Here is an 18,137-nt window from a genome sequence, read left to right as displayed (position 1 = left end):
GTGTGTGTGTGTGTGTGTGTGTGTGTGGTGTGTGTGTGGTGTGTGTGAGTATGTGTCTAATGTGTGTGTGAGTGTCTGATGTGTGTGTCTGATATGTCTGATGTGTGTGTGTATGTGTATATGTGGTGTATGTGTGGGTATGTGTCTGATGTGTCTGATGTGTGTGTGTGTGTATATGGATGGTATGTGGGTATGTGTCTGATGTGTCTGTGGTGTGTGTGTGTGTGTGTGGTGTGTGGGTATGTGTCTGATGTGTCTGATTGTGTGTGTGTGTATATGTGTGGTGTGTGGGTATGTGTCTGATGTGTGTGTGTATGTGTGTGTATGTGTGGTGTGTGTGTGAGTATGTGTCTGATGTGTCTGATGTGTGTGTGTGTATGTGTGTGTATGTGTGGTGTGTGTGTGGGTATGTGTCTGATGTGTCTGATGTGTGTGTGTGTATGTGTTATGTGTGGTGTGTCTCTTTGCATACGTAAGCCACAGCAGGTGTAAAGAGGCCAGAGGACAACCTGTGATGTCCTTTCTCTCCTCCTTTTTTTATACAGCTTCCAGATATCAAACACAGGTTATCATCAGACTCACAGCACAAGTACGTGGTCAGTCATCTCATGGTATGTGGGTATGTGTCTGATGTGTCTGATGTGGTGTGTGTGTGTATGTGTGTGTGTGTGTGTGTGTGTGTGGTGTGTGAATCTACATTCTAGATTTTTCTCTTGAAAAGCTGGGCAGAAACACATTCAAAACAGAAAACCAGAGCTGGGTGAATGAGAGGGCCATTTTCTGATACCAAGGTGGAGGAGGCTCAGACAAGTTAGGGACTCGAATGAGGCTGTTTAAGGGGACAGCGTCTCCTGGAGTTCAGGCTGCCCTGAGAGTTAATACAGACTAAGTGCGTCTAGCTTGGTAGGACTGGTAACTGCTTGGCTGCATGACTAGCTTGTGCCGCCTGCAGCAGACAGACCAGGGTTAGGGGAGCAGGCCTGCCCCATCGAGCCCTGTGACTTGGACTTTGTGCTAGATCTGCTCAGCCTCAGCTTCAGGCTCTGCAGGGTTGGAAGTGTGATCACACATCTGTGTGACCCAGAAAAAGCAAGAACAGGAACATCTCCAGACACTAGACACAGATCTTGTGAGGTTGGCACCCCCACCCCCACACTCCCATTTTCCAGATCACTCTGGGTAGCCCTGCTGAGGGGCCTTGAGTGCTGGGAGGGTGTCTCCTGTTCCCTCTCTCAACCCCAGCCCTTCCCCAGCTTCAGAGAAACAGTGAAGAACACCAGGAGGTTGATTCATAGACATTAGTGTATTTTTTTTTTCTATTGAGCAGTTTCTGCAATGACAACTAGGCCTGTACAACGTACACGGTTCACTCTGTTAAAGCTACGGGGTTGGGGGATGGGGCCCCTGAGAACCAGTGGGGCAAGCATCACGACCAGAGGCAAGCAGCAGCCAAGGGCTGGGGGAGGCGGTATTTGTGGAGGGCTAGGGAACTAGAGAAGGCTGATGAAGGGCTACAGAGAGGGGCAGAAGTCTGAGCTGCAGTTGCAGGGATGCAGCAGAAGATGGGAGAGGATCAGTCACTATCGCCATTATGGGCCCGGGGGTGGCATGGTCACCATCACCACTGTGGGCTGGAGAAGTCGTATGGCATGATGGATATTTTCACAGGAACTGCTGTATAAAAGGACTGTACAACATAACCTATAATACAGTGTTTACATATGGTACAAGATTCTTGCCCTCTTTGGGTTTTAAAAAATAAATGTACAATTCCAGAGCTTTGGGTAAAAAATATATACACTCCTAGAGCAGGGGCTGCAGCTGACTTCACGGCTTCGGCGGCCATTGCTACCTCTTCAGAAGGGCCAGGAAGGACAGTATGAGGCTGTGCCAGGAAACTGCACGCAGTAGCTGCCAGGAGCCCCTGCAACCCCTCAGCCATGGAGGAAGAGATGGGACAGGTAATGAAGGCCCTACTAGAGCCCAGCTCCATCTTTATAGCTGCTGCAGCCTCTCTTCTCACCACGCAGGGAGGAGCGGTCTGCCCTAGGTACTGAGATCCACCCTAGGCTCTATAGAAAGACAAAGGGGGATGAAGACAGGCAGGCAGGCAGGCAGGCAGACAGACAGGCAGACGATGGTTGGTAGCAGACACTGACCAGAAGGAAGATGACAACTTCCTCCTTAGCAGAGAGAAACCCCCCCAAAGTGGAGAGGTATGGGGAACAGGCACCCCTGGCTCTGGATACCACTGCATCCCACCCAGTACAAGGCAGAGGCAGGGACCCAGAGGCAGCTTAGGCCTGCGTTTCCCTGAGCATCTTTTAGCCTCTCACTGACACATATCCAGAGATCTTGGGGAAGCTTGGGTGGGGGATTTGTCGGGACTGACGGGTAACTCTTCTGCCTACTGATACCTCCTGCCTTCAGGAACAGGTTGGCCCACAGTCTTCCTGTGTGGGACAGTGGGTGGGGTTGGGCAGGGAGTGATTGGAGACATAGCCAACAAGGGTAGCACCAAACGGAAGGCATCCTCAAAACACTTGTGACTCTCTCCCTACATTATCAGACGCAGTCCTGCGCCCTAAAAGGGGACATGCTCATCGCACAGCGCGCGCACACACACACACACACTCACTCACTATTCTAGGGGGTGTATAGGGATCAGTGAAACAGCTGTCAGGGAAGAAGACTTCGAGTACCTCCCAGTACCTCCCATACCACAGCTGTGATCTGGGAGCGAGTGCTTCCTTCCCGAGTGGGAAGTGGAGACCAGAATCATCTCTGGAATAGACCTCACCCAGAGAGCAGAGGGTTGCTCCTCCCCATCCCTTGCCCAGCCAGGCCAGACACCAGGAGAGTAGCTTGAGTGTGGTTAGACCTCAGCAGGATGACAGGCTTATGACACGTCCTGGTAGGCCAACCCAGTTCCTCCTTGTAGGACAGGACATTGCTCCAGGGAGAAGGTCTCCAACGTAGGTTGTTGAGGGCATCGTGCAAAGTGCTTGAGTGCCGGGTGCCAAGGACTTAGGTGGGGGCAGCCAGGCCCCCTCGCTCTCACTGACTATTGGCCTCCAACTTGTAGGAGAGCTCAAAGAGGTGGTTCTGGTTGTCGATGACCTGGAACTGGCGCACATATGCCTTGGTCTGGAGGTGATGCGGGGAGGCCTCCATGTCTAGACCTGGGGTGCAGGGAGGGAGAAGTGGTCAGTCTCCCGGCCTCCCTTTATTCCTTACATGCATGCCGGGCAAGGCAGGGCAGGGCAGGGCAGGGTAGGGCAAAGGGGTCTGAATGGGGGTAAGTGTTGGCAGGAAGCCCAAGGCAAGAATGGAGAACTGACCAGCCTAAGGAAATACACACTTTGAGCATGGTGCTCTCCCAATCACTTTGCCACAGTACTACTGGGAAGCTCACTGAGCCCAGGGTACTCACAGAGGGGCCGGCTCCGGTATTTTCGGATTGTCCTCACTTTCTCAGCTACTGAATGCTAGGAGATGACAAGGAATTAGCCCTGAAAAGGGTTCATACAGAGGCTCCCCCCCCACACCCCTTCGCTGTCTACAAAGTTAGTCCTACTGTCTCCAGTCTCCAGTGATGGGGCCTCTGAAGGGCCGAAGGACAGGTAATAGCAAGGTTACAAGAGAAGGAGGTTGAATTACCCCCAAGCTGCCTGTCAGCTTTGCCTCTTGTGGGTGGGTTGCCACAGTGATGCCACCAGGGAGACAGGCTGGAGTCTGTTAGGCAAGCTGGGTAGCAGAGAGGAAGGCTGCTATTTGGGGGAAGCGACAGGAGGGAGGGGGAGGAGGCAGCCCCTCATTCACAGGACAGGGGTTGGCAGTTCCACTCACCAGCTTCTCAATGTTCACCAGACCATCCACGAGGGTCTTGCTCCCCTCATGTAGGAAGGTCAGATCTAAGGAGCAGGAAGACAGCTAAATGTAAGGACAGAGCAGGAGAGGGAACCCAGCCCAGTTGCTATGATATGCGCATGCGCAGTCGGGGGGTGCTTCTCTACAAGTGGGCGCTGAGTTGAGAGGGATCTAAGAGGCGGGGGATGGGAGAAGGGAATGCGGGACAGGAACAACACAGCCTAGGAGGGACTGACCTTTGAGGATCAGGGGCACGAACGGAATCAGAGGGGGCTTCATTTTGGAGATGACTTCTCTGTAGCTTTTATGGTTCCGGCAGGGGTCCTAGCATTCCACAGAAGGTTCAGAGACAAATGGGCCCAGTGCCCCCCCCACCCCCCCACCAAAGACGTCTACCATTCCCTAGGGGCTGAGGAAACACAATTCCACTCACCGTCAAGCTCTCAAATTTACGGAACAGGTTCTTGAATTTCCCTGGTAGCTTCTACAGAGAGTATGAAGGAAGGAAAAAAAGAAAAAGAAAAAGAAAGAAAGAAATGAAATGTCAGTGTGAAGCTCCTTGAATTTCATGGGAGCGTGTGTGTGACTAGTCTTCCTCAGGGAGTTATAGACACATTTCCTGAGGGGAGGAGAAACTAGAAGGTGAGGAATCAGGGAGCTTGAAACTGCCCGGGGGAAACTTCACACAGCACAGAAGTGCTCCCTCCACATGCTGGGCTGAGACCCAGATGAGATTCATGGCAAGGCCACTGGGGTGGGATTCTAGCTTTTTACTAACTTGCAAACACGTGGGCAAAGCTCTATGTCCTGAGTAGCAGAGGCCAGGAGAGGGCACCTGCTTCCCAGTGGCACAAAGATTCCCCACAGAGCCGCAATATCAGGAGGCTGCACTGGAAAGAGTCCCGAGAGCCCGAGATGCACAGATCCCGGGGTGGGACAACTGTGGGCAGAGAAGGAAGAGGTCGCCTCACCTCCCAAGTGAGCCTTAGGCGGCTGACAGCAGCATTGTCCAGCCCCATCACCACAGCATAGAAGGACAGCAGGTCCTGGTTCTGTTTGCATCTGTGCGGGGGGGGGGGGGTTGGGGGGTCATCAGATAACTGCGCCCTTCCCGCCCTTCCCAGCCTCCACCAGCAGCACTCACATGGCTGCGATCTTGATGAACTTCTTGAGCAGCTGGACACGCTTGCCCGGGGCCTCACACAGCAGCACCTCGGTGGCCACCCAGTGAGTGACCTCGCTGCAGCGCTGCAGCAGCAACTCCAGATTGGCTGTCTCTCGGCGGCCGCGCTCGCCGTGGAACACATAGTCCACGAACTCCAACTGCATCCAGGGTAGCCGAGGACAGGCCAAGGCGGAATGGAATGTGGGTAGAAAGACGGCAGCACGGAGCCCATGGAGAAGAAGAGATAGTGGTGAGCCGGCAGGGAGATAGAAAAATGGGACAGGACGAGATGCAAGAGGGGAAATTAATATTAACACTACCACCACCTAGTGAGCACGTAGGCACCAGGCACTCGCTAAAGTCTGTTATTCTCTTTTCTCTTTCTCTTTTCTTTCTTTTTTTTTTCTTCAAGATTTACTTTATTTATGAGTACACTGTAGCTATCTTTAAATGTTACCAGAAGAGGGCATCAGATCCCATTACAGATGGTTGTGAGCCACCATGTGGTTGCTGGGAATTGAACTCAGGACCTCTGGAAAAGCAGTCGGTGCTCTTTTTTTTTTTTTTTTTTTTTTTTTTCCGGAGCTGGGGACCGAACCCAGGGCCTTGCGCTTGCTAGGCAAGCGCTCTACCATTGAGCTAAATCCTCAACCCCGCAGTCAGTGCTCTTAACCGCTCAGCCATCTCTCCAGCTCCCTTCCTTCCTAAGAGATTTTACTTTGGGAGCTGAAGAGATGGCTCAGTGTATTGAGAGCACATATTGATCTCGCAGAGGACCCAAGTTCAAATCCCAGCACCCACATCCTGCAGCTCACAACCACCTGTGACTCCACGGAATAATAAAAATAAAAGATTTTACTTGCATGGAGGGGGGCTGGAGATGTTGCTCAATGGTTAAATATGTGTACCAATCTTCCAGGAACCCTAAATCCAGTTTCCAGCACCCATAGCTATCTGGAACTCCAGCTCCAGGGGAATCTGATGTTTCTGGCCTCTGTGGGCACCTGCACTCACGTGTGCATGTATGCACTCATGCACATACAATTAAAACAAAAATAAAATAAATCTTAAAATAAATTTGCCAGGCGTAGTGGTGCACACCTTTAATCCCAGCACTTAAGAGGTAGAGGCAGGTGGATCTCTGAGTTCGAGGCCAGCCTGGTCTACATAGTGAGTTCCAGGATAGCCAGGGCTAACTACTCAGACTCTGTTTCAAAAATAACAACAAATTACGAGTTTTATATTTATTTATATGTGTGTGTGTGTGTGTGTGTGTGTGTGTGTGTGTGTGTGCGCGCGCGCACGCGCGCGCACATTTCTGCAGAGGCCAGAAGAGGGTATGGGAGTCCCTGTAGCTGGAATTAAAGGGATGTGACCCACTGGATCTGGAGCTGGGAATCAAACTCTGAATCACCAGCACTCTTAACCTCTTAGCCAACTTTCCAGCCCTCATGGTTTTTGTTAGTTGTTTCGAGCCGGGGTTTTATGTACCTCAGGCTGGCCTCCAACTCATCATGTAGCCCAGGATAACCTGGATCCTTCTCCTTCCACTTTCCAAGTGCTGAGATGACAAGCATGCACTACTCCTGGTTCACTCAGTGGTGAGGACCAAGCCCAGGGTTTTGTGCATGGTAGGCAAGCACTCTACCAATCGAACTTAATATTAATCATTTTTTACGAATCTTGACACGAATTCTAATTCAAAGCCTACCTAAGCAGCACTTGGGCCCCCCAAACATTGTACTAAAGAGGATCTCTACCCATTTTGGCAGATGAGGGGACCAAGGCCTATAAAGGTTATGAGTGTGTACTGTCTATGTGTGAGCCTTCTAGCTAGGGACGTCCACTGCAAAAGCAGACTCCCTGGAGCACGTTCCCTGCCCAACATGTGCTTCAGCCTCACCTCGTGCACACATCGGAACAGTTCCCAGTGGAAAGCAGTCAGATGATTGGCCACATCTTCAGGCTCCACCCGGTGGATCTCTGTGTCTCCCGGGGAGGCCTGGATCTCCTCAGGAAGGGGTACCTGGTGGCAGGTGGGGTCAGAGGAACTTGGCTCTCTGTGGTAAGGTGAGAGACTCAGCCCCTTCTTGGGTATCTCTCATTACCAGCAGAGACAGGTAAAGGAGTTCTTACTAGGGCCTCATAGCTGTCCCGGGTACAGGCAAACAGGTGGCTGTTGATGCCCAGCGTGGTGAAGACGCAGTCCTCCGTTGGCTGGAGGAGGACCTTCTCTGCAGAGGAACGGGCTGTTCAGTTTTGGCCACCCACACCCTTCACATACCTGAGCCACCATCCCCCTTCCCATCCCAGAGCCCACAATACTACACTGACACATCCTGGACTGGTGGGGCTAGCATTGTCACCAGCTGAGGCCATATTTATCTGAAATTTGTCAAATGCTTTCTTTTGCCTTTAGAGACTCCACCCCTTTTGTAGCTCATCTCTCATCCTTCATCCCTGTGACATCCAACGGGCTGGAATACTTTTTCTTTACGGAAAGTGAGGGTAAGATGAGCATGATGGAGCATGCCTGAAATCTCAGTGCTGGGAAGCGGAGGCAGAAAAGACTGCAAATTCCAGACCAGCCTGGGCTTACATATAAGATCTTGGCTTTCTTATATACACTCACGTGTGTGCACACTCGCACACACACGCATACACACACCACATACCACATACCACAGACACACCACGCACACATACACAGTACAAACATACCACCCTCACACCACATACACACATACACACATACACATACCATACACACCACACACACATACACACACACCACATACACACCATACACCACACACACACATACCACACACACCACATACACACCATACACCACACACACACCACACACACACACATACACACACACCCCACATACCACACATACACACCACACACACACACCATACACCACACACACACATACACACACACCCCACATACCACACATACACACCACACACACACACACCATACACCACACACACGTACCACATACACACACACCACACACACCACACATACCACACACACACCACACACACATACATACCATACACACCACACACATACACCACACACACACACCATACACCACACACACACATATACCACACACATATACACCACACACACACACCATACACCACACACACACACCATACACTACACACACATATACCACACACACACACCACACACACACCACACATATACATACACACACACCACACACACACCACACACACACCACACACACATATACATACCATACACACCACACACACACACCATACACCACACACACATATACCACACACATATACACTACACACACACACACACCATACAGCACACACACATATACCACACACATACACATCACACACACACCATACACCACACACATACCACATACACACCCCCCCACACATACACACACATACACACCACACACACACATACACATACCATACACACCACACACACCACACACACACACACCACACACACACACACACACCACACATACCATGCACACAGATACCATATACACACACACACACCCCACACACACATACCACACCACACACACACACACACACAGCACATACACACACACAAGCTATGCTACATTGCCTCCGCCCACAGGATTGGGGCCTCCCCTGCATCTTCAGTTTGAGAAAAAAAACCAGTGCATGTAAGATGCCAAGGACATGTATATGTGAAGGACTCAGAACACAATCTCCAAGTAGGGTTCTGCACCAGTGTGTCCCAAATTTAAATGTGCATAGGAATCTCCTGGGAGGGCTGGTCCAAATGCAGGTTATAATCCTGTAGGTTTGGGTAGGGGCTCCCAGCTGATGTACTCACCAAGGCTGGCCCTAGGATGACACTTTAAGCATGGAGGATCTAGAATTTAGTTTTTACCCCTGCCTAGTGTGCTGACGCTCACCTCCAGAGGAAGCCACAGCGACGAGGATGAGGGCATCCTCACGCTCCGCGGGTTCCTCCGAGTACTGCAGCTTCTCTGTCACGGAGCCCAGGATGTCTTGCACAGATGCTGACAGACGACTGCGTATGGTCACGTAAGAGTGATCAGGCATGTAGACTCGGCAGAAGACTGAACAGGAACAGAAAAGACAGAGGGCCTTCCGAGACTCCATTGCTGGTGGACAAAGCCCCAACCACCCAACCACCTCCCAGAGCCCTTCCAGAAGCGTCGCTCTTCTTAATGGCCACACTCACTCTCATCGGAGCCCCTGAATGCCACTCGGGTCTGCAGACAGGAATCTATCCGGCGGAAGTGTCGGAAGAGCGGCTTCACCTGCTTGCTGGGTGGCTGGCTCTCCTCTGGAATTCTGGCGTGAACATTGCCGGGTGTCAGCACGGCCCACCAGGCATATGCAGGCACGTGCAGCACCAGGCAGGAACAGTAAGCAGGGATAGGACAATGCCAAGCACAGGGACAAGTGTGCGAGTGACCCAAACCAAATGCCACCTCTTTGAGGGGCTCCGTTTGCATCCACGTCATCTTTTCTACCAGATTGACAGCTCTGGAGGAGTGGGATTGGTTCTTATGGTCCTTCATCCTTCACATCCTACCACATCTCTCAGCACATGGTAGGTAGTAGGACCTCAGATGCCTGAATTTTGCTGACAGGGACTTCACAGTCTGGGAAGTAGACAGACGTGTGTGCAGCTACTCCTAACACCAGGAAGTGTTGGTGAGGCGTCAAAGGTGCAGGAGGGTAATGTTTGTGGGGGAGGAAGGAAACTTCCTGAAAGGGGAAAAATCGCAGATGTCTCCATAAAAGAGATGGCATTTGACCCCGGCCCTGAAGGATTATGGGAAAAACAGTAGGAATGCACCCAAGTTGCCAGAAACATAGATGAAGGGGGTGGTGCTGGAGAGATGGCTCAGCGGTTAAGAGCACCAGACGCTCTTCCAGAGGACCGGGGTTCAATTCCCATCACCCACATGGTGGCTCACAACCGTCTGCAACTCCAATTCTAGGGGATCTAACACACAAGCAGGCAAAACCCCAATGCACTTGAAGAGGGAACATGAGAGGAGACGGGGAAATCAGGAGATGGCAGGAAGGGAAGGATGCTGATGCTGGGCTGGGAGACACTAGGGAGTACGGATGCTTTGGGAACAGGGAGGCGAGGGAATCGACTGGGAAAATCTGAAAGGTATCTTTGGTCTCAAAAGGGAGAAAGAAGCAAGGCTGAAGTCCTGAACAGGCTGTGGTAACAATCTAGGGGAGGTAATGAACCCGGTAGCAAGAGGTGATTAGACGTACTCATGCCCTGAAGCTAGGGAGGTCAATTTTGGAGATTCTTGCTGTTTGTTTGTTTGTTTGTTTGTTTTGGTGATGGTGGGGATCGAACCTAGGACACCACACGTATTGGACAAGCATTCCACCACTGAGCTATATCGAAAGCCCTTACTATTTTTTTTTTTTTAATCTTGAGACGTGATCTCATTAAGTCATCCAAGCTGGCCTTGAACCAAAAATTCTACTATAGCTTCCTAAATACCTGGGATCACAGGGGTGTGCCATCATGCATAGTGATCAACTGATACGCATTTTCAAGATTCATTCCTATTTTTCATGCATATGGCTATTTTGCCTGCATGTGCCCTGTGTGCCACACGCAAGCGTAACACTTAGAGTGGATGAGAGGCCATCAGATCCTCTGAAACTAAGAAATTTTTTTTTAAAGATTTATTTATTTATTATATATGAGCACACTGTAGCTGTTCAGACACACCAGAAGAGGGCATCAGATCTCATTACAGATGGTTGTGAGCCACCATGTGGTTGCTGGGATTTGAACTCAGGACCTCTGGAAGAGCAGTCAGTGCTCTTAACCGCTGAGCCATCTCTCCAGCCCCCTGAAACTAAGAAATTACAGATGGTGCTGAGCTGCCATGTGTTGGGACTCCAACCCAGGGCCCCTGGAAGAGCAAGAAGTGCTCTTAACCATGGAGTCATCTCTGTCGCTCCTGTTAACTAATACTTTTTTTTTTTTGGAGCTGAGATCCGAATCCAGGGCCTTGCCCTTGCTAGGCAAGCGCTCTACCACTGAGCTAAATTCCCAACCCCATGTTAACTAATTTTTAAGGACAGCCATTAGATGTGTGCTCATTCACACACACACACACACACACACACACACACACACACACACACACACGTCGTAAACTTAAGGTCAAATAAATCGTCAAAAAAGACAGTTTCGGGGTTGGGGATTTAGCTCAGTGGTAGAGCGCTTGCCTAGCAAGCGCAAGGCCCTGGGTTCGGTCCCCAGCTCCGGAAAAAAAAAAAAAAAAGACAGTTTCACCAGGCAGTGGTGGGTGGTGGCGTAGGCCTTTAATCCCAGCACTGGGAAGGCAGAGGCAGGTCTGTGAGTTCTCTCTGTGAGTTCGAGGACAGCCAGGGCTACACAGAGAAACCCTGTCTCAGAAAACAAACACAGCAAAACCTGTGCCAGGCCTCACGGCACAGACCTACAACCTGACTTTGGGAGGCAAATGTAAAAAGACTGGGGCAAGTTCCAAGGACTCCGTCTAAAAAGTAAGTAAGTAAATAAGAAGGGGGGGGGGGAGAGAAAGGAAATAAAAGGTGGCTTTTCTAAGTTCCCTTTCCTAAGTTCTGTACTGCCTCTGTTCCAGCGTATTTATGCTTATGTATGAATGCAGTGCAAATACTACGTAACTAACGTAACTACTCCTGCGGATCTCTTCTCAGCTCCACAGTGAGTGACGCCATGCTGATAGCTTGACACAAACCACGGGCGACAAAATCTACACCATGGGAATCAGAGCTATAAACTGGGGATCTTTCTCAGAAACCAGGGGCTGTTAAATACCTGCTGGCACACTACCAAATTAATAGGGGAAATGGGGCAAAAACTAAAAAAGAACAGAGCTGGACCTGGTGGCACAGACCCACTTGGAACCCTGAGACAGGAGGATTGCCGGTAGAAGCCATCTTGGGCTACACAGTGAGTAGGTTAGCTTGAGCCACATCATAAGACGCATTGCCCAGCTTCCCTCTCGCCCCTCTAAAACAAGATTGGATTCAAGACATCATCCTGTGGTTTTTATGCTACTCTCCAGCAGGAGAGAGGAGCAGAAACCATATCGAAAGGTTAAAAGGGTCGGAGAAATGGCTCAGTGATTTAGAGCACTGACAGCTCTTGCAGAGGACCCCATTTCTGTTCCCAGCACCCACGTGGTTGCTTACAGCCATCTGTGACTTAAGTTCCCAGGGACCCAGTGTCCTCTTCTGACCTTGGCATAGCCAAGCACACAGGCGGTACACAGATATGCATGCGGGCAAAGGCATAAAAATAAATAAATCAGAAAGCAAGCAAGCAAAGAAACAATATGTCGAAGCCACAAGACAAGAGGCATCCCCTGTGTCAGAGGAACTCAGAGGTCCCCTTCCCCCTCACTTTAGCTCCACTGTCTCCACCAGCTGGTGCAGCCTCAGTGTGTCCTCTCGGAGGTCTTGGTAAAGGGACTCATCCTTCATAATTAGTAGATACAGTTCCTAGGGAGAGGGTAAAAGATGAGATGACGGCAAATGTCTCATCCCAAAGACCACGCTCTACAAGGGCTGAGGCAGGGTCTCCATGCATCCCATAAAGCACAGCCCCAGAGCGTCTTTTGCTTCCAGGTACCCAGCTCGAAGAGGAATGTGATTCCCTCACGGGGAGCCCTTGCAGAGCTGATAGCCAGCTCACCCACTCTTCCCTCCCAGACCCACCTTGATAATGTGACCGGCCCCTTCTTCCTCTTGCAGTAGTCCTTGGTAGGTATCCAAGAAATGGAGGAGTAGCGCAAGACAGGCTTGCTTCCGGCCCAGCCCCTCTGGACCCTCCACATTCTTTGACTGAACAAAGCTGACGCCTAAGTTAAGTAAAAGTTCTGGGTAGCCAAGGGAATGGGGAAAGGTAAATTGTCCCCAAATATCCCGGGCCTGGGTACCAGGAGGAAAGAAGGTTCTTAGGACCCTGAAGCCAAGACCCTTACACACACCAGCCACAAGTCTGCTCAGAATACAAATACAAAGAGCTTCAACTTGACCACATTCAGCTCTTGCCTGTTAAAGGGAGGGGTTCACTTAAGGATGCTGCCGGGGGCCTGGAGAGATGGCTCAGTGGTTAAGAGCACTGACTACTCTTCCGGAGGTGCTGAGTTCAAATCCGGCAACCACATGGTGGCTCACAGCATGGAATCTGGCACCTTACATGCAGGCAGAACACTGTATATATAATAAATAAATAAATCTTTAAAAGAAAATAACCCTGTCAGGACCCAGCTAATCTCTGGCTAGCCCGCAAACCTGATGTAATAAATATCACAGTGAGACTTTTTCTCAGAGAACTTAGTGACATTCTACCCAAGGATTTGACATTAACAATTAGGTACTAATTCATTGAATCCAGGCATGGTGTGGCGTATTCCTGAAATCCCAGCATTCAGGAGGCAGAGGCAGAGGCAGAGGCAGAGGCAGGAAGACCACCACAAGTCAATGATAGCCTAGTCTACCTAAGAAGTTCCAAGTTACCTAGGGTTCCATAGTCAGACCTGTCTCTAAAAAAAAAAAAAACAACCGAGTCAGGTGAATGCTGTAGGCTGCCAAGAGACCTAACCAATTAGCTCATCTCTAGCTGACCCTCCTCTCCCCCCAAGACAAGGATTTCTCTGCATAGCCCTGGCAGTCTCGGAACTTGCTCTGTAGACCAGGTTGCTCTCAGACTCAGAGATCCAGCTGCCTCTGCCTCTAGAGTGCTGGGATTAAAAGCATATGCCATTGCTGCCCTATCTAGCGCAGAGCTCTTCAGTGGGGACGGAGTCCCTCCTCCCCTTAGAACAGTAACACCGTACATATGTTCATGTGGTTGACACCAATGAGTACTGAGAACTCCCTACCTCGGACCAGCCGGCACCCTGTTCTGTATAGGTGTCTCACAGCAGCCCAGAGGAGAGCAACCATTTATCTCCATTTGACTGAGGAGCAAACTGAGGCTCCAGGGTGGGAAGTGATCTGCCCAAGGTCACACAGCTGGCGAGATAAAAGGCAGGATGTGTCCTCAAAGGGAGAGTTTGGGCTGGGACGTAGTTGGTAAGACTAGGAGGCGTGGCTCCCTCCCAGTCTGTTCTTTCAGACAGCCGCAGAAAAGGATATTACTGGTGTAACTCCTGTAGAAACTTCTCTGTTGGCAGGAAGAGGGAATGGGTGAGGACAATGTCATCAAGGAGAATATCTGTGGAGGTCAATGGGTGTCACAGAGGTCAGAAGGGGGCTTCCAGAACCTGTCTGGAAACCCCAAGCCTTCATTTCTTGCCTCTAGTAAGCCCAGAGCCCCAGGCCACCTGCCCCGTCATGCTCTGCACACTCGCACGTGCGCGCGCGCGCATACACACACACACACACACACACACACACACACACACACACACACACACACACACACACGTGTGAAGGTTCTGGGCAGCCGCTGCGGGGGTGGGGCTGGCAGCTGCCAAAGCAGCTGGAGGGAGGGGGGTGGGTGCCTTTGAAGGCCATTAACACTTCTCTTCGGTGTGGGCGAAGTTGGTCAGATAATATACCGTGCCTGAGATCTGCTCAGGAGAAAAGGGAGTCCACAGAAGGGACCCTCAACAGAGAACTGGCAGACAGACATTCCAGTCAGAGGGATGTAGATGTTTTGGGATGTGTGTCCATCCTCTCCTACCACTCCCAGCCTCATAGTTTTGAGTTTCCACAGGGCAGGTGGGACCATCCCCATGAAAACTGGCAGAGGAGACAGGCTGCCATCTCTTTAATCTCAGTCTTTAAATAGAAGTCCTATGTCCACAGGGTGCCCAGAGGTGGAAGGGTTAACGATGGAAAGGAGGGGGGAGGGGCTCCTCTCACCACCCTTTTCTCTCCACACCCCAGTCTGGGCCTGGCTCAGCCAGTCAGCCAGGTACAAGGTCGCCCTGACTTGCCGCCAGCCTTGGGGTGGGGCAGGACTGCTTGGCACACACAGACAGGCAGGGCACAGGGAGGGAGCCAGGTGTCCTCACCAGGACAGGTTAGGGCCAGGTCCCCAGGCACTGCTCCAGGACAAAACCAAGGCTTCTGACAACCCTTGGTCGTCATGCCCTGCTGCCAATGCCAGTCACAAAGGTAGAGGTAGAGAAGCAACACAAGATTGTCTATATTGTTTCACAGATGAGAAACTGGGGCCCAGAGCTAGAAGGCACTTGACCGGAGCCAGAAGAACCTAGAGTGTTAAGGCTTTGTTCTCTCCTCAATACAGGGGCAAGCAGTGTCAGGGTAGAATCTAATGGTGAAGCCTAGTACCTAGTGGCCACAAGGGGCTGCCTAGATCTTTTGAGGAGCTCTGGCTAGATATGGAGAGCCTTCAATAAGCAGTTGTCTCCTCCCACACAGCCTGGGCAGAAATCAAGTGGCTTGAGAATGTGGCTTATATTAAAAATACTGGAGTGGCAGTTTAAATAGGGAGGTTTTCCAAACTAGTTACTCTGGAGAGGTTACCTCATCAAGCAAGATGATATGGGTGACAAATTGGGAGTCTTAACCCACCCGTTGTCCATACTAGACGGCTTCTCTTTCTCTCTTTACTCAGGTACCCTGCTACGTTCTGAAAGTCAGTCAGAAGGGCTCCCAGCCCTCATGGCCAGTTCCAGTTTTGGGGCCTTGACATAAGGAGGCCTGACATCCTTCCTCGCATCGCATCTTCCTCTCACTAGAGAGCGAATGTTAAAACCGGAGTAAAGGACAAGGAACACGGGCAGAGTGGAGAGCTGATACGGGGGCTCCAGTTTGGCATCTGTTTCTTCCAAAGCAGGCTCCGGTCCAACGCACAGCCTCCCTGGGGAATGTGTCATAGAGACACAGGGTATGTGGTGTAGGCGGGAAGTTATGGTTAAGAGAGCTGTGTGTGTCTGATATTTTTCTAATTAAATCCAAAAGGTGTCAGCTCCCCAGGGCAACTGCAGCCTGAGCCAAAAGACAGGACCCTGACCTTCAGGACAAAAATGGAGTAGAGGTTGACACTCTGCTCCTAAAGCCGGAAAGCCTTGCAGAGGAGGAAGGGGTAACACATAGCACCCACGTCTTTAGGGTCTCAAGCTTGGGCTCTCAGTCCTAAGACCCTTCTGGGCTTAGTGGAGTGCCTAGTTAGATCTAAAGACCCTGATGTCTTCCACATCTGTTCCAACAGCAATGTGGGGGCCTAAGTTCCTCCAAAGCCCTTTAATAGGGTGCTGGTATCCTAATAGGGGGTGAAATGGCATCATCTAGGGCTTCTCAGGGTGTGGTTATTATTTTCTAAAAAGGTCCTCTGCTGAGGCATGACATAGGAAGGGTGGGAGCTATGGAGGCCTAAATCTTCTGGATGCTGCAGTCTCCTGGTACCTTCCCTTAGGGACCTTCGAACTCACCCCCAAGGAGGACTTTCCCTAAAGGCAGCCGGGTCCTGTGACAGCTAGCCACAAGGCCCCACCAAGTGAGCCAGCTTGTGCTCTGGACGCTTCTACACAGCCAGGGACTCCTGTCAGCGGTTTTCAGGCCTCAGCTATGGTCTGGAGGGCGGCATATAACCTCAGCTTGAAGACTTCCACCTCAGGGTATCAAGCCCTAATTTGGGGGCATGGGAGGAGGTAGGCAGTATCAAGGACTCATGGGAGACTAGCTTAAATGTCCAGGGGAGAGGGAGGGTGGTTGACGGAGAGGGATGGTTTCCCTTCTTCCCTGAGAATGACGCTAATGTGGGGAGGAAGGTGGGTGGGCACTACCATGTTCCTTCCCCTACATTACTTCGGGTTCCCCTCATCCTCTACACCAGCACTAAGGACAAGAAAAAAAAAATAAAAAAACAGAGAGCACCCCACCTCCCGGGTTAACCCCTCAGCCCCCACCCCATGCTCTCTTGCTCTGGGATGGATGAGCAGGCTTACCTGAGGCGCTGCTGCTGTCCCTGGTGGTTCCTCCAGCCAGGCGCTCCAGAACCCGGTTCAGAAGATGCTCTGGCCGCTCGGGGGCGCCCAGGGGGGCCCAGGGTGGTGAAGCCAGGGGTTCGCCGGGGGATAGCTCATCTGAGGAGTACGAGGAAGGAGAGCGCAGGGGCACCCCGGATCCTATCGGCCCAGGCCCAGGAACCTCCTCTAGCTGCAGCCAACAGGGCCCCCCACTGCCTGGCTCCTCAGAGACCCCTAATGGCTCTCCCCCTTCCTCCTCAACGGGCGGCTCCAGCCCGGGGTCGGTTGGGTGTTCTCGGAGGAAAGCTGGGAGCAGCAGGCGAGACACGCTCTGACGCCGCTGCAGTGGCCGCAGTCCCCCGGTCGGACCGCCGCCCCCACCAGAGCCCCCACCCCCTCCAGGCCCTCCGCAGCAACCCGGACCCCCGCCGGGACCTCCAGCCACCGCTCGCCCCGCCAGTTGCGACGTCTGCTTCTTCAAAAATTTCTCCAGTGGCTTCATGCCCCCCCCCGCCCCTCTCCTTGGGGCCGCCGGGGGACCCAGGTGTCCCAGGCGCGGGCGGGGGGAGGCGGGGACACGATGCTCAGAGCCGGGGGAGCAGAGCCGAGGGCTGTGCCAGGCGTCGGACTGCGAGCGAGAGGTGGCCGAGCCTCGCTGGCCAGAGTCCAGTGGCCAGTGGCCGGGGGAGGTGCCAGAGGGAAGAGGAGCTGGCTCTCAGCGGCCCCCCATGCTGGCTGCGGCCGAAGGGTTGGCAGGCTGAGGGGCTGGTGTCCCCGTCTCAGTCCTCCGGGGCCGGGCCGAAGCGACAGAGGCAGCGGGCGGAGCGCAAGGCTGAGGACGCGGCGGCGGCTGCGCTCCTGGCCCCGGGGAAGGTGGCAGAATTGAGACCGCGCCCCCTTCTCCAGTCCCCGCCCCTACCCTGCCTAGGCCCGCCCCAACCCGTCCGCGCGAGGCTTGAACTTGGGCGCTGGTGCTGACCGCGAGGAAAATTCGGACTTGGTTGCTGACAGTCGCAGGAGGGCAAAGGCGAGGGAGAGATCTACCAAAGCAGAGGACTCCTAGCTCTCGATTAC

The 18,137-nt window shown here is 52.1% G+C and overlaps 1 protein-coding gene across 2 annotated transcripts; it reads right to left on the bottom strand.

Moving 5' to 3' along the window:
* Window positions 1-1,283: 1,283 nt before the first annotated feature.
* Window positions 1,284-17,918, bottom strand: Rapgefl1 (Rap guanine nucleotide exchange factor like 1). Of its 2 annotated transcripts, none has more exons than NM_001427833.1 (15): window positions 17,043-17,918; window positions 14,260-14,338; window positions 12,835-12,970; window positions 12,521-12,618; window positions 9,302-9,414; window positions 9,009-9,176; window positions 7,172-7,269; window positions 6,939-7,061; window positions 5,015-5,193; window positions 4,842-4,932; window positions 4,304-4,354; window positions 4,107-4,194; window positions 3,850-3,914; window positions 3,434-3,488; window positions 1,284-3,182 (listed from the first exon to the last, which is right to left on the bottom strand). In NM_001427833.1, exons 1-15 carry the CDS (start codon window positions 17,563-17,565, stop codon window positions 3,058-3,060), a joined length of 1,992 nt encoding a protein of 663 aa, NP_001414762.1. In that variant the 5' UTR covers window positions 17,566-17,918; the 3' UTR covers window positions 1,284-3,057. The 2 variants fall into 2 exon arrangements, with proteins under 2 accessions (NP_001414762.1, XP_038943325.1); XM_039087397.2 differs by having other exon boundaries at window positions 1,285-3,182; window positions 12,835-12,977; window positions 17,043-17,181.
* Window positions 17,919-18,137: the final 219 nt, after the last annotated feature.

Source organism: Rattus norvegicus, chromosome 10, assembly GCF_036323735.1.
Source record: "Rattus norvegicus strain BN/NHsdMcwi chromosome 10, GRCr8, whole genome shotgun sequence".
In the NCBI taxonomy this organism is placed as follows: domain Eukaryota; kingdom Metazoa; phylum Chordata; class Mammalia; order Rodentia; family Muridae; genus Rattus; species Rattus norvegicus.
Note: the sequence above shows the minus strand (reverse complement) of the source record. Positions and strands in the feature narration are given on the sequence as shown.

Bases quoted from the DNA above. Each gene is read 5' to 3' on its own strand.
- Rapgefl1 (NM_001427833.1), bottom strand. From the start codon at position 17,565: ATGAAGCCACTGGAGAAATTTTTGAAGAAGCAGACGTCGCAACTGGCG. The intron at 14,339-17,042 runs GTAAGCCTGCTC...TGACCTCCACAG, and splicing joins GGACAGCAGCAGCGCCTCAG to ATATTCTCCTTGATGACATT. The intron at 7,062-7,171 runs GTAAGAACTCCT...ACCTGCCACCAG, and splicing joins GGGACAGCTATGAGGCCCTA to GTACCCCTTCCTGAGGAGAT.